Source organism: Anser cygnoides, chromosome 2 (assembly GCF_040182565.1).
Source record: "Anser cygnoides isolate HZ-2024a breed goose chromosome 2, Taihu_goose_T2T_genome, whole genome shotgun sequence".
In the NCBI taxonomy this organism is placed as follows: Eukaryota; Metazoa; Chordata; class Aves; order Anseriformes; family Anatidae; genus Anser; species Anser cygnoides.
Window position 1 is genome coordinate 112,956,225 of NC_089874.1, and position 16,147 is coordinate 112,972,371.

The window sequence follows — 16,147 nt, forward strand, 5'->3', positions numbered from 1 at the left end:
ATGCCACCTCCCACTCAGAGTTGTTGCATGTCCTTACTGTGATCTCTTAATAGATAGGCACCAGCATGTATTGGAATGATTGTCTTTGTTTTTTGTTTGTTTTGTTTGTTTGTTTTAATTTTCATTAATAAGATAGAAAGGATAAAGCTTATTTGTATTCTAAAGGTTGACTGAGGGTTGTTTCCTCCATCAAGAGTTATCACCTAAACCAAAATTATGCCCAGTGTTTTCCTGCTTACTGGGAAATCCCATGGCTGTTTTGTATTTGACTGGTACACTACACTGCACCAGTAGCTTCAGGCAGGGCTTGCAGCTGTCTGGCAGAGCTTAATGTCATTTGGCAAGGGCAGGCATATGCCATGACATCTTGCAGAATTACCCTGACTTTTTAGAGTTGGAGACATGTCAACATGGCATGATACATAAGTCTTCCTGACAAAGGCTGAGATCAGACCTGTCAGTCAGCCTTATGAAAACCTGCATCTGCCATGATTTCAAGAGCTCCTGAGGAGCTCCTGAAAACATTTTGAGAAATACCATGAAAATCAGGCTGTGTAGGACCCATAAGTCCCACTATAATATTTCTATGAGGTTTCTAGGTGATTTCTTCTTTTTAATTTATCCAATGAATTTATGCTTGACGCATGCCTGTTTAACCAAGATAGCCTCCAGAGCTTCCATACCTTGTCTTGCGCTAACATGCCACGGACTGAGCCATGAGCTATAGTTTAGCAATCCTGAGAGGTTTGATGTCACTGACCATGCAGTTGAGTTTTGTTTTCCAACACTTGCCTTTGGCTTGTTCCGTCAAATCTCTTCTATTATCTTTGTATTCATCGAATACTTCAGTAATCACCGCACTGACACCTTCAAACACTGTCTTGCTGAAATCAAAGACTGTCTGTAGGAAGCCCGGTATGCCCCAGTCTTTCTGTAAGCCATCACTTCTGGTAGGGTCCTCGGGTAAAGCAGGCATGCTGGGGGACTCATTCAAATCCAGATCTGACATGAAATATGCTTGAAAGGACTGGTCAAATTCTTTTTGCATGTGCTTGAAAAAAATGAAACTTCTGTCAAATATTGAGCCCATGTCCGATAATAGTTGGCTAAATAAATCTTCCATTCTTACTAGCTGGGTATCCTCTTTCTCAGGCTTTTCATTAACCTGGATGTCTTTTCCTTGGTCTTCATGAAATGTGAAAATAAGCGTAGGTATTTTCCTCAAAAAATCTTCAACCTGAATATAAGAAAGAGATAGATCAGCTGCCAGACAATTTAACAATTTTTCATCTCTCAGGGAAGTGGCTCTAAACTCTTTTTTCAAATACCTATAGTAACAATGTACTCTCTTAACAACCGAAATCACAGCAAATTATCCAAAGTAATTTAAGATGTTAGACTCAAGAGTGCAAGTACATTTAGTCTAAATTATTAACTCCAAATCAGGTCTGAAGAAACATGGCTGACAGTTGGCCTTTAATCTGTTGAGGCTTGAAGTTAGTATTGGCTTTTGGGTTTTATCCAACATACAGTTTGGACTTTATCTTGGAAATATTTCTGTGGTAGTTATGTGTCATCTAGAGAACAGAAGGCAGTTGTTCTCACCATAATCTGTAAACACCCTTGCCTCTCACCAATGGCCAAATGCTCAAATTCCTCTGCAAACTGAAACCCATTAAAATCAATAAATCAGTGGCTCCGAGTCCATGGTTTGATGACGGAGGAGACTGAGCGACAGCTCTGCTTCGTGGGGTTCCCATTCCCTAGGTCTCAGCTGCTCGTTCCCTACTTCCCACTTTGACGTAATGCCTTCACCTGAGCAGAAACACTGCCTTGTGGAGCCACAGTTTATGGCATTATAAAACTGGTAAGGGTTAAGAAACACCATGTCAAATATATATGTACACATATACATATGTGTATACATATATGTATACGTACATGTATACATTGACAGGTATTTTGGCAGAACTAGGGGGAAGGTACATTGTGAACCCATCCTGGAGGATCAGCCTCAGCTTGTATTGCCCCCACTGCCTGTGTGCCATCAGCCACAGCTAGAGTCTTTGTCCTCTTTTTTAAAAATAATTTACATTTCTCACGTTGAATGCTTCAAATAAACCATAGAGCTCACAGAGGAAGTTATTGAGAGTGTCAAAGACAGTGGCGGTGCAGTGGATGTTTTATTGCAGGGATTTCAACCTGACATCCAAAGACTCCTGAAAGTCCAGGTGATACATCAGGAATTAATAAGGAGTATCTAAAAGCCCAAAGAATCACCAATAGGCTTAAATTTAATACATCCCACACTTTTACTTGAATAATTTTAAGAATATGCACAAATGCTAAACAGCTTTGATCTAAAGCTTGTCACTTGCGAGACACACCATGTGTAAGTTTTCAATTAGCATATTTTTCGGTGCCTGGGGATCTGAAAGCTAGGTAATCTGGCTAAAATTTCAGTAGCAGTAATTGTGCAGGATCTGTTGTTAAGCTGCCGTTAAAGCATATGACCAAATTAAAAAAAAAGAAAAAAAAAAAAAGAAAGAAAAAGAAGAAAGAAATTACAGTTTTGTTAAATCTTGTAATAATGTACCAGCCAGGAAAGCATACTTTCTTTCTGGTAGAACTTGGGGAATCTCTCTAACAATTCACAAACCTCTGCTAGCAATTCCCTCTGTTAAAAACAATTAAATACTTTAAAGCTATTTTGTTACTTAAAGAGTAGATATAAAATAACCTAAATACAGAAAAGAATGATATCGTGTAAGCAGATTATTTTTTCCACAGGGACTTTTCCTAACTCTTTCTACAGTTTTAACTCTGCTGATTATCATATGGAACACAGAGAATCTATGTGCTATTTTTCACAAAGAGTTATTGAGCATCTTAATGCAAGTCCTACTGTGAGATACATCGCTCTGTATCTGGAGTGACTGCTTGGGAGCCAGGGAAATAATCAATGCCCATGGAGCCACGCCAGGGTGCCACAGAACTCACTTTGGCTCAGTGTTCAATGAATGTAATTGAATGTAATCTGTGCCTTATAACTTCACATTTCCAGACCCTCCAAATCAAATTAATTTTAGTAAATTGATATAACTGAAAGATCTGGCTACTGAGAAAATAAGATGTGCTCTCTCCAAAACCAGTATGTGAATTCAAGGGTATTTCCCAGATACAAAATTTCTTCCTACCTTGCTTCTAAATGTTGACGCACCACGTCTGCAAGTTGTAGAAAATCTCATGCAGGTACTTTCTAAACAAGATTCACATTCATCCCATAGATTTTTCAAGGATACTTGGCATTGTCTCTCTTCTTCTTCTAATCTTTCCTTTACTTCATCCATAATTCGCAAAGCTTCCTGAATAAGAAAAAAGATTCAGTTGATGGCAATTTTCAGATTAATATCCTGGATACTTATCCCAATGTTGATCACTCATTTTGCCTATTTATGGATCATTTTTTCTAATCTTTAACCGTTGGGGTAGGTTGCCTCTTCAGCTGCGTTCACATGTGGAGGGAAGAGAAAATCGAAAAGCTTTCCCATATAGAGTTTTCCTGACACTCAGAGAGTGTAATGTACAAAACCAAACTATCTCTACAGTCAACCTGGATCTTTGAGGTTATGAAAGAAAGAAAGAAAGAAAGAAAGAAAGAAAGAAAGAAAGAAAGAAAGAAAGAAAGAAAGAAAGAAAGAAAGAAAGAAAGAAAGAAAGAGAAAGAGAAAGAGAGAGAAAGAGAGAGAGAGAGAGAAAGAAAGAAAGAAAGAAAGAAAGAAAGAAAGAAAGAAAGAAAGAGAAAGAGAAAGAGAGAGAGAGAGAGAGAAAGAAAGAAAAAGAAAGAAAAAGAAAGAAAAAGAAAGAAAGGAAGAAAGGAAGAAAGGAAGAAAGGAAGAAAGGAAGAAAGGAAGAAAGGAAGAAAGGAAGAAAGGAAGAAAGGAAGAAAGGAAGAAAGGAAGAAAGGAAGAAAGGAAGAAAGGAAGAAAGGAAGAAAGAAAGAAAGAAAGAAAGAAAGAAAGAAAGAAAGAAAGAAAGAAAGAAAGAAAGAAAGAAAGAAAGAAAGAGAAGGAAAGAAAGAAAGAGAAGGAAAGAAAGGAAGGAAGGAAGGAAGGAAGGAAGGAAGGAAGGAAGGAAGGAAGGAAGGAAGGAAGGAAGGAAGGAAGGAAGGAAGGAAGGAAGGAAGGAAGGAAGGAAGGAAGAACAGTCTGCTTTGTTACTTTGCTCTGTTCTTTAAGGGCCAGTGATGCTTCATGAAGCTAGGTCTTTGCCATACATAAATTATCTCTCTAATGCAGAAGTATTCATAAGTATGTATTTTCCTCTCTTTGGGATTATACTAATCCGAAGACTGTAGTGAGGGGGTTCTTCCCCCCCTTGTGGAAGTGTGAGGTACTTCTTCCACACCAAATGGAAACAAGATGCATTTTGCAATGCTGCTTCTAATTACTGGATCATTCTTCATCCAGTAGAGCACAAAGCTGAGCAATGATTAGAAGAAGCATTTTAGAATAGACTGGACAATGGAAAGACAGAAAACTTCTTCTTGTTAAAGTAGATTGCACATCATAAATTTATTTCTTCCAGTGCAACAGATTTTAATACTTTAGGTTTCCAAACACTGTTTCACGCTGTTCCTAAGTATGACAGAAATATTTAATTGGTCAGCCTTACTCCTTCCTGGCAGTATTTCAGTAGAGTCTCTGAGAAAATAAGACTTTTGTCAGAATGTCCTTGGTGGAGCTAGTAATTTTGGTATTCATGTTCGATGTTTAATTATTTTCTGATCTTTCTAAATATATTTATTCAGTGTTTTATGAACTCTTGCTGTTGGGGATAAGTTCTGTGCAAATGAAATCATCCAGTAAGAACCAACAATGGACTCAATAATGGGAACATAGTGGTGTTTCTAAAGATGTTAGCAAGTTACTAGGAGCTTTTTGACTTGCTAATACATGTAGCTTAAACTAATCTCCAAATTGGGCCAAAATTGAATCTTCCTTCAAGCTCACTGAAAGCAATAGTTAGGATCTTTTTTTTTTCTTTTTTTTTTTTCTTTTTTTTTTTTAATATACAGCATTCTCCACTTCACTGGATCATCTGAGAACATTGGTCTAATCTTAGGCATTGCACCAGGACATTAGGATTTCCTCTAATCCCCTGTACTTTCTCTAGAGAGCATTATTATTTGCAGCAATATAATTTTTTTCTGAAGGTCTGAAGTCTGTAAAGCAAGCTGAGAAGTGCCTTGAGGCCTGCAGTGTATGAGGACATGGAGGGCAGAGCAGCTGGACTTTCTGCACTAAACAACTTTGCAAAGCTGCCTGTAGTTGCCTTGGTCTTCATTCAGTGAAGGAGGTGATTTCTAGAAATGAACCATAAAAGCAATAAAGAAATAAATTCAACACATTGCTGGATGTTACAAACTCAAGTTCTTTCTCCTAAATAATGTTTGAGTCCACGTAGAGCATTTCATGGCTCCTTTTACTGCAGAACATCTATGTTTTCACGTGGTGGTCACCACCAGCTTTGACTATGCCTAGGCCACTTCTTGTCACTAAATAATTGCAGAATATAATGCAAGAACCCAAATCCCAAGGGGGATGGTGTCAGATGACACATTTTAACGTACAACCAGGATGGGCCGAGACAGCGTAACGTGTTAACTTGTGGTAACTCAGCTGCATTTTGTCTACTGCTCGCTCCTTTATTTTCAGTTTAGAAATGCCTTAGACATTCAGCCACAAGGGAGAAGTTAACACTATGGCACTCAGTTTGGAAGCTGTGTTTCTGAGGAAAGATGGAAACTCTTCATCTCTATGTTTTGAAAGAACCAGAAAATCTGGAAAAGGCACCAGTGAGACAGGCGTTGGTCTCATTCAGTGCTTTACTCCAGTGCAGTCTGAGAGCTTCAGTCAGAACTGAAGGCTCAATATGCCAGGTTCCTGCAAACACACAACCTCTTTCTTAAGATAGTGGCAAATGTGAAATATTTTAACTTTTTCAGAAGTGTGAATCCAGGCTAGAAAAGGATGTCAATTGGCCCAGCTCCTGGTTCAAGGATACATATATTGAGAACCTCTACAGAGCTGCTGTAGGAGTTTTCTTTTGCTGGTAAGAAAAAGCAGAAGCAGAGATTTGCCATCGCTCCTGGCTTTGCTATGTGACCACAAAAAAGATGTATGCTCCTCAGAGTGTATATACAATATGGCTTGAATTCTTCCCAGAAAAAGGGAGACTCCAAGGGATCCTTTCTTGGTTGGTTTTTGGCCTTAGCATAATAGCATGCTATACCACATCCAGGAGGTAGGCTAAAACCACGTACAATCTGCCTCATCTTTTGATTAAAAATAGCCACAACTTAAAAAATAAAAAATAAAACACAAACAAACAAACAAAAACACGGATGCATTTGTTACCTGTTTTTCTTCACTGCTCTTCTTCAAGGTCTTCATCAGATCTACATGCTTATCTTCATTTTTTTCCATCATAATTTTCATCTGCTTAATACCAATCAAAGCTTTCTTTACCTCTTCATCTACATATTTCTCTCCAACTTCAGATAACACTAATAAATAAATAAATAAAATTATAGAGTGACTTAATCCAGTTTGAGCACTAGCGCAAATTGCCATACACAAATGACAAAGGAAAGCAAGCCAGCTCTATGTTTCCCTACAGTTGCCAAACCTTGGGTCAGTGAATGCTGAATAACATGCAGCCAAGGCAATTTCCATCAGTTAAGAATTTGGCCCAGAGTCTTTGACAGTGATTAGCTGTGTTTAATTCAAGCTATATACTTGGCTGTCCCATTTCTGATCACCAAACCCCAGAATAGTTGAGGTTGGAAGGCACCTCTGGAGGTCACTGTGTCCAACCCACCCGCTGAAAGCAGGGTCAACTAGAGCAGGATGCTCAGGACCTCATCCTGGGTTTTGGGTGTCTCCAAAGGTTGCTCACTAGTTTCTTAATGACATAACCTCTATATTTATTTTTGATCTGAAATCAGTCTGTGAGAGTTTAATATTTTGAAAATGTAGATTACAGGAGCCTGCAACCTGCTTTCCTAAAAATATAATCTCTAGAGTTCCTGTGAGGTAACACCCATAGAGTTTTGGTGAAATGCCAGACTGGTCTCCATGTTGCACCTTGAATCTCTTCATAAGTGCACATTCATTATCTGTATTTGTTCCCTGTGCAGAAATACCCTGAATATTACTGGAGCTATACAAAACAAGTAAAGGGCACACTACCATGAGACTGCCAAAAGCATATGGCATTCATTTATTCCATTATATCTCTCTTCCCCTTCTCTAACATTTTGTTTGTCACAGAAGTACTATTAAAATAGACAGAAGCAAAGGAATATTTCATGGCTGATCCTCTTGGTATTCCTACCTACACAATAAAGCCATGCTTAGAGGTGAGTATACACAGAACATCTGTTGTAAGGTCGTATTGTTTTTTTTTTCCTAAATTAAGTCATTTTATTTCACTTATTTTTAATAATCATCTTTTCCAGCTAAGCATATAATTCTGGAATAAATATTTGCAAAGGTTATTTAAACAAACAAAAATCAGCGGGATTGACCATTGAGTTCAGCTTAAACTCTAATGATCTATGAAGGACCAAATAACCTACAAAAATGTAAGCAGTTTATTTTGTCACAGGAGGCTTCTCTGTTAATACCTTTAGTTTCTCACTCAATTGTTCTTATTTCCCCATTGTGCGTGTGGATGCTTTGCTTCAGCAAAATTCAGCTATGTCAGTTTCTAAGCTCCGCACATGAAAACAGATCTCTTGACTGCAATGAGCGTGAAAGTCAAAGTGCACCAGGGCAAGCCTGAATGGAGACCTGGGCCTAGGGGCTTTCAGCACCACCCACCCCTCAAGAAACGCATACATACTCTTGAGGCTCTCCCGGAGATTCGTTTCCTCCTGCCTTGTCGGTGCACACTGGTGACCATTCAGACAGAGCACACATATTAGAAATACCCAAGAGGACTTCATGGTCTTTCTGTTAAAGAAGCAGGTTGATAAAGTTAGATGTAAGCATCTTTGTGATGGCCAAATGTCTAGGTAATTTTTACTAAGCATAATACAAGTCCCTTTATTTTTGTCTCTAACTATGGTTTCTCAGATCTATAATATACTCCTAAATGCTACTGTTAGTAAAAACACGAGTAAGAAGGTGACCTCATTCATACTCTATTTATTCATACTAATAGATCAATTCCACTGAGTTTACACAGTGATGTAATAGAACCAGGGCACAAAAATATAAAACTGGAAGATTATGAAGCTCAGTCTGTCTCTTGTCTCTTACACTAAAAGCTTTTTACTCTTTTTATTGTTAGTTTATGTTATACACGAATCCATGCTAAACATTATTGCTAGGTTTTGAAAAGGAAATTTCTAGAATATTGTTCCCCTTCTTATCTCCAAATATGTGTCCGCTTTCATTGTCCTACAGGATAATACTTAACATAGCAAAGGCAGTAATAGGTGTGCTAAGAGGCTGGCAATTAGATCAATTTTATAAGTAAATGTAGCAGCAATTTAAAGAAATTCCTAAAAAAAAAAAAAAAAAGGAAAAAATGACTTTTGCTATATTTCCCTCCCAAATACAGCTACAAGAGAAAGGTTTATTTTTTAGAAACCATGCAACTACACTTTATAGTTCTCATCTCATGAAGTAAATGCGGTGTTTACGTTCCTTCTTGTTAGGCAGTGCAGCCTTCTGGAAGATGCAATTATCAGCTGCAAGTGCATATGTAAATGAAGAGCTGGGATTTATCTATATCCTGGATTTACTTCTACAGTCACTTGCACATTTTACTTTTACATTTATAATTAAAGACTGATTAACTTTGCAAAGAAATACAAACCCATTACCAAAGAAAAGTTAAAAGCAGCATATTTACCATTAATACTGGAAACACGTCTTCTGAAAAATTGCTGCCCGCGTCAGGAAGGGCTGGGGCTGCGCTCTGATCTAATTGCTTAGAGTGACAGGGATTTTGCCATGTTCGACTTATCTGATGACAAGGTACTTAATCCTATTAATGGGACATATTGTCATTAGGCCGGGGGGGTTGCTTCTATGGGACTTCGTGCTCAGCCGTGTGGGCAAAACCACTAGGGGGAGTGTTGGATAGAATTACATAATTGAACGCGAAGTGGATCTGCTATTTTTCGGTAGTCCTCTCTTCTTTACAGATTTTCAGTCATCTTGCTTTTTACCTTAGGAGACATCTGCAGCTTATGTTCTTAGTGAAATTGTTACAATTAGTTTGGCTAAAAATAGCTTCCAACATTTAATCTCTTCAGCTGTAAAAAACATTGAATTACGTCACGGCTTTCTTCATATACCTTCTGAAGATACAGAAGTTGAAAGAATTAGGGAACCCAGGTGCAGTCTGGCATATGAGTAGAGTCTGAGATGAGATAAGCAAATCTTGGCATTTTGTATATCATTATTCTTGCTGATGTTTGGGGGTTTTGCCCCCTTAATGATTTTCTTCAGTAAACCCATGTGTCTGAAGTACATCTGGGTTCTGAGCTGCATGAAGTTTTAGATACTTTGAAATGAGATACTTAAATGCTAGCAGATGCTTGATATAAAATATGCACGAGTATTGTTGGCAGGTCATATCGCACCTGTGATGCTCACCAGCAGTACTCCCTTGAAGTCAAAGAGGGGACAGTGAAAGTAGATGTATGTGGTTAGTGGTCAGTAACATCAGTTTTAATACATCCCTTTTGTTTGTTTGTTTACCTCGTAGTTCATAAGAGTCAACTGGTGATTGATGGTCAAGATCCAGTAAGACTAGTGGTGCTTAGGCAAGGGACTTGTTTTTTTATTATTATTATTTTTAAAAACATGTCAGGAAGAATGGAGAACCCGTTAGCTTTTAATGGGAACTGCAAGTCCTCGACTTGCATTACCTATTCGTATAGCTCCACTCTTATTTTCTGAAAATGATGTAGGGGAGGGCAATTCATTTTTTGTTTTAATGTATATGAATTGCTGGTTCACTGAAATGCTGCTGACTTCTTGACCAAGATTCATCATTGCACAAAATATTTCAAATTATCTTTTGTGACTATACCAAGCAAGCACCCTTGAAGGACTTGCAGTCCCCTGCCAGGAGCAGCCTGACTCAATGTAGACAAAACTGTACTTGATCTAGAGTAAAAATGGCAGTCCAACAGATCGCCCAAAGCTCATAGCAATTTGCAAGAAAGCAGCCAGCCTCAGCCCCATGGGGAGGGAGACCAGCATCCCTGCCAAAGTGTGGAGAGGCTGGAGGCTGCCTCAGGCACAGATTCCACAGCTTGTTTTCAGAATTGCTCTTCTTCTGAACGCCCATGTGGGTCCACAGTCAAACACATTCATGCACCTTGCAACGCTAGTCCTTAAGGGAAATCAGTGCTAAAGCTAATGCTGAGACATGAAGCCTCATGCATGTCAGGCTCTTTTTTCTCAATTCTGTTGATTTTGAACATTGTGAAGTGTGTTGCATTGTCTTAGGTGTTATTCGTCGTCTTATTATACCCACTATGTAAGCAAAAGGAAATAAGCATTTTTATATAGATCTATTCATTAAAAAAAAAAAATCCCGATTCTTTGCTCGAATGTTATTTTTTATATATATGATGGTTGAAATAGGAGGTATAAGAAACCTAGGAAATTTCAACCTGAAGACAAAATTATCTATAGCTAATATGCCTGTTAAAGTTAATCTTGGACTTATATTTAATCTTTGAAGTGCACTTGGGAACCCAACACTCTGTTCTTGAAAGGTAATTACTAGTAGTGCTCACTCTGGAAATCATTTCTCTCACATTTCCATTTTGAATTTAATTAAACAGAAATCTCCAAAATTATAACTTCAGGTTACATATCAAATATCCATTCTATTTTCTTTTAATGTTTCAAATCTGTTCTGCACTGACCCATTGTGGATATCTCCAATTTTTGTATCAGCTACAATGTTCAACTGTTTCCTCTTAATGTGTTATCTTCTTCTGAATTTGAGTGATTCACTCACCCACAGTGTGCCATGTCACCACATTATGGTACTGACATGCCTATTTTTTCATAAGCTAATACAAGCAGATGATTCAGAGCATACTGCTGTGGCTGCAAATTAAGATATAGTTTTGTAGCAACTACTCATACTGGACACAGTCTGAAGACGCCTTTATGAGCAAAGCCTCGTTCTCCCCAGCCCAACAGTTATTCAAGTACTGCTGTATGTTTACTGAAAGTAATAAGTATATATTGGAAAAAAATATAAGAAAATAACTTGAAAAGGGATTTGCAGAAAAACAGGGTTTTTGCAAGAATCTGATAAATTGAAACTGAAATAATTGCAATGATTCAGATCAACATTAAACTTGAACCTAACTGAACTTTAGCAATGGGAGTTGTAGCTGATTTTTGGAGTTGCCTTCTGTCCTACTGGATGACCTCCACAAATGTATAACATTTTTTTCACAATGTACTGTGACTTCTCCCTTTTTGTTGATCCATTCCACCTGGCAGGATTAAGAATCAAGAAATATGTTGAAATGGAATTTCCTGTGTTATACATTAGCTGTGGGATTTTGTTCCCGTTTTATATTTATACAATTATTTGCTGTTTGGAAGAGTTGTTTTCTACTATACATTTTCACATTTATGCCTGAGATAGGCCAGTCGTTTAATGATCATGCTGAAAGTATGGTTACTTGCTTTCAGACTTCACGAGCCATGCAAAGTGCTATACATCGACATTAATTCTCTTGATACTTCTATGGAATAGTCCCCAGTTCTACCAAATCTTAATTAGCTTTATTTGTAAGCACACCATTAGTTCCAGTGCTTTCAATTGAAATTAAATCCTACTGGGGGCTTATTGTCTAATTACATGCCTAATCTAAAGCACGCAGAAAGCTTTGCTAGCAGTTAGTATGGTTTTTAAGGCTATAGGAATTGAAGTTTTTATTTTGTTTTGTTCTGGTTTTAATACTTTCCAGTACTTCAGGAGCCCCTAAGTGGTTTCCACTTTCTCCTGTCTTTCAGAGGCCATGGGAGCCCTCCTTCGGTCTGACTTTGAGCTTTACCTGAGTAGTTGAAGTTAGGAAACAAGGTTCCTTCCTTAGCCGGGAGACAGAGATGCTCTCACTCATGCTGGAGGGACTAAGGAGCTGAGGTTACACTAAGTTACATAGCTGGAGTTAGACCAAGCTACATATCTTGTAAATATCTTGTAAATATCTTGTAAATGTCTTGTACATCTCTTTAGCGTGACACAGTCTCAAAGTTCATGAGCCCCAAAGCTCGGAGCCGCGCCGATGTGATTGCCCTGTCTGGAGGAGGTTCAGGCAAGGCCACATCAGGGCCCTGCACTGTGCTCCATGCAAACACAAAACCAGCTGAAGGCATGAAATCAGCATGCATAGCTTAGTGCATCACTAATTAATGTGTCTTTATTTGAAACTATTAAGCTTTTGATGCCAGAGGGACCATCTTCACAAGTTTTGTTGTGTTTTAAAACGTATGAGACTGATTTTCTTTTGCTTATCTATCCATGGACATTCAGGAAGACTATAAGGTGTGGAAAAAATCTTCCACTTCACTGCTGAATTTTTTTCACAAACACTCCAGGGCTTTGACACAAAGCTCTAAATGCCAGTCCCCGCAGTAAAGTGACGTCTGTTGTTCACAGAGTTGTGCAAAGTTTCTTAACGTCTAATCCAAAGCCTCTACACAGAAAGGAGGGATCAATCAAGCCAGTAAGCGATAGCAATATACGGAACACTGTATTTGGGAAGACAAACTTATGAAGTAAAGGGATTTAAATACTTTTAAGGACCAGAGAATGAAAGCTTTAGAATTGAATGTAAGACAATATGAAGTTGAAACCTAAAAATTATGTGGTTGTCTTCAGAATTTGTGCTTGGGATATCAGCTAACTATTGAACTTGGAGTAGCACTATTACTGGTGTTATGTTATCAGCAGGAGATATCAAAGTCAGTGCAAGGATAACAAAATGAGTTAGAAACAATTTATTATAAATCTGTGAAGCTAATCTGCATGGTACAGTTACACAAACAGATTTCAGGAAGCATTTAATATTAAAATGCTGAAGTTTTCAACCAGATGTTTTGCAAGGATTTAGTTTCAAGCTTCCCTAGGAACATTAAAACAAAAAAGTTTTATTGCATGCAGACATGTAATATATCAGCTTTCAGCCTGCAACTCAAAGGAACAGGGTTCCTCGTGTGTTTTCATCTGGTTTGCTTAAACATATCTTCATCATTCAGTTCTGTATCAGCTAGTTAAAGAGCGGTTGCTCGTTGGAAACAATTCTGGAGTTTAATGAAATTAAGATGAATGAATTATCAGTGCATAGTTTGTGAGGTGCTGAACAACTCTTGAAGATGCTGCTAACTGCCCCAATCTGCTGGTTTCTTGAAAAGTTAATTGAAGGCATTCACAATAGGGCCTTAATAATATTCAGCAAAACTGGAAATTGCTTTGGTGAAGAATAATCCTCTGGCAAGAAACTTGGCTTCTTGCTTCTGCTGCATTTAAAGTGGAACCGGCTCTGGTGCCTGAGGGTTCGAAAGTCCAAAGAGGGATGTCTGAAGATCACACTTCCTCAATATAACCAGTAAGAGAACAAACACAGCCCCCTTGCTTGCAGTAGCACGGAAGTGGAAGGAGTAAAGCTGGAATGCTGCCTGAAGTTGTCTTTTTCTCCATTTCAGATATTAGAAGCAATTTCTAAGAAGAGCATTACTGCAATTAGAATTAATGACTTCATGCTCCTAACAGTTCTTGCTTAATTGCCATTGCACATGTTTTTACAGCTGTCCTTTTATATAACTAGTACACTGCCCCGTGCAGCTGCCTCAGTACTCAGAGCTTTTAAAACTGCGAAAAAACAACATCAATTACAGAGACCTGACAAATGGGAGGAGAATAAAAAAGAAACACACAGTTCCGAGCAAATGAGAATTAGCAATGAGATTAAAAAAAAAAAAAAGACAGAAAGGGAAATGAAGGTGAGACATGAAAGACCACAAGGTGAGACATGAAAGACCACAAATGCCAGGGGAAACGTTGATGGGGACAGCCTCTCCAAATGGAAATATATGAAGTAAAATACAATTCCATATTCCCCACCAACAGATAATTCGTTCTTGCAAACAGCAAAAATGTAGAAAGCCCATGAAGATGCACATGTGGCAGCACAAGAGAAGTACATATACCTTAAAATCCTTCCTCTTTCCTCCTGTTTCCTTCTGCTCTGGTATGAAACCATTTGGGCAAAGTTGGGAATTTGCTGATGCTTCAAAGTTCTTAAGACATTTCCAGGTGCTGTGAAATGCTAAGGACTAAGAAAAGAATATATGGGAATTTTCAGTTTGGATTTGAGTGTGCACAGTGTGCACCTCAGCCACTGAGCTAGGCTTTCTTTGTAGCCAACCGAGAGCTTTAATCTAAGCCACAGTTGAACTGACCTGCTGTAGACCTTGACCTCAGAATTAGTTGAGTCACAGTTTGGAAGACCCTATTTTTGTTGCAAGTAGAAAGTGAATGTAGCAGACTAACCTAAATGTAGATCTCTAAAACTGGGACAGATGAATCTCATTGATATGACATGCAGTTTCAGCACAACCTGGCTTATTTCTAAGTGTTTGCCAACAGCATCCTGAGCTGCATTAAGAAGAGGACTGCCACCAGGCCATGGGAGGTGAACCTTCCCCCCTTCTCAGCACTGGTGAAGCCACACCTGGAGTGTGGGATCCAGTTCTGGGCTCGCCAGCACATGAGACATGGAGTTACTGGGTCAAGTCCAGTGAATGGTCATAAAGATAATTAAGGGACTGCACCATCTTCCATGTGAGGAGAGGCCAAGAGAGCTGGGACTCTTCAGCCTGGAGATCTTCAGGGGGATCTTATAAATAAGTATAAATAACTGGTGGGAGGGAATGAAGACGAGAGAGCCAGACTCAGTGGTGCCAGTGACAGGACAAGAAGGAATTGGGCATGAAGTAAACACATGAGGTTCCATCTGAACACAAGAAAATACTTTTTATGGTGAGGGTGGTCACACACTGGAAGAGGTTACCCAGAGAAGCTGTGGAGTCTCCAACTGTGGAGGTATTCAAAACCTGATGGGACATGTTTCTGGGTAACCTTCCTTAGGTGGTCCTGCTGGAGCAGGTGGGTTGGACCAGATGATCTCAAGAAGTCCCTACCAACCTAAACTATTCTTTGATTTCCTGTTAATATTTGTATGACATGGGCCAAAATGGGATTCATAGTCTGCTAATTATGGTTACATGTAACTTCCAGCATGCGTGGAAGTTGGCAGGTTCTGAGCATTCACACTTAGAGCATAACTGCGTTAGAAATTATTTCAAGCTGTACAGATTCCTGTCTACCATTTCCTAGCACCATCTGCAGTCAGACGAGATGGCAGTTACCACATCTAAATCATCATCTTTCTGAAAACTTGAATCCAAGTGTTAAAGTCATAAAAGATAAAGGAAAACTCCTACTGAGCATAACATAGCACAGTAATTTACTTCGGGATTAGACTCTAACACTTCAAAGTCTTTCTAGATTTTCACTTAGCTTTTGGGTTAGCTATATTTATTAATGTCCAGCACAGTATCAGATATCCTAATTTCTGGACAGTGGCTAGCCAGGATTCCTGATGCAGATGTTTTTATTTTGTTTCCTATAGGTAACAGATGTAAAAAAATCTGTGAAGATAGACTCATTTTGGTTATTTAACACAACGGAGAAAATGCTGTCTCCAGTGCTGCTGGAAGAATATTAAAGGTAGCCTCCTATTTGTGCATTTACATGGAACATATTTGTTTTCTCATGAAAGTGCTAAAACTAGATACTTCACTGGTTTTCTTGAGCTTTGGAAAACTGAGATACCTCCTCTACAATTGAGGGCAATTTTGCACCTCTACACTACGATTTTAGTAAGATGTGGAGTAAAATCTTTAGTAAGATGTAGAGTAAAAAAAATCATTCCAGCTCCAACTGGAAACTGGGCAGAAAAACACAGTCATTTGCTCATTCAAGTTGAGTTTTATTTAGTTCTTTAAGAACTGGATCTTTGTTATGT

At 38.5% G+C, this 16,147-nt stretch overlaps 1 protein-coding gene across 1 annotated transcript in view; it reads right to left on the bottom strand.

The window, feature by feature from the left end:
- CLUL1 (clusterin like 1) overlaps positions 1 to 9,479 on the bottom strand; it is a 13,081-nt gene extending 3,602 nt beyond the window's left edge. The window contains exons 1-5 of the mRNA XM_066992829.1: positions 8,926 to 9,479; positions 7,909 to 8,018; positions 6,420 to 6,568; positions 3,198 to 3,365; positions 793 to 1,237 (exon numbers count right to left, since the gene is read on the bottom strand). Of these exons, the coding sequence (XP_066848930.1) occupies positions 793 to 1,237; positions 3,198 to 3,365; positions 6,420 to 6,568; positions 7,909 to 8,011 (865 nt within the window). The 5' untranslated portion in view covers positions 8,012 to 8,018; positions 8,926 to 9,479. The remainder of the gene's footprint in view (positions 1 to 792; positions 1,238 to 3,197; positions 3,366 to 6,419; positions 6,569 to 7,908; positions 8,019 to 8,925) is intronic.
- Positions 9,480 to 16,147: the final 6,668 nt, after the last annotated feature.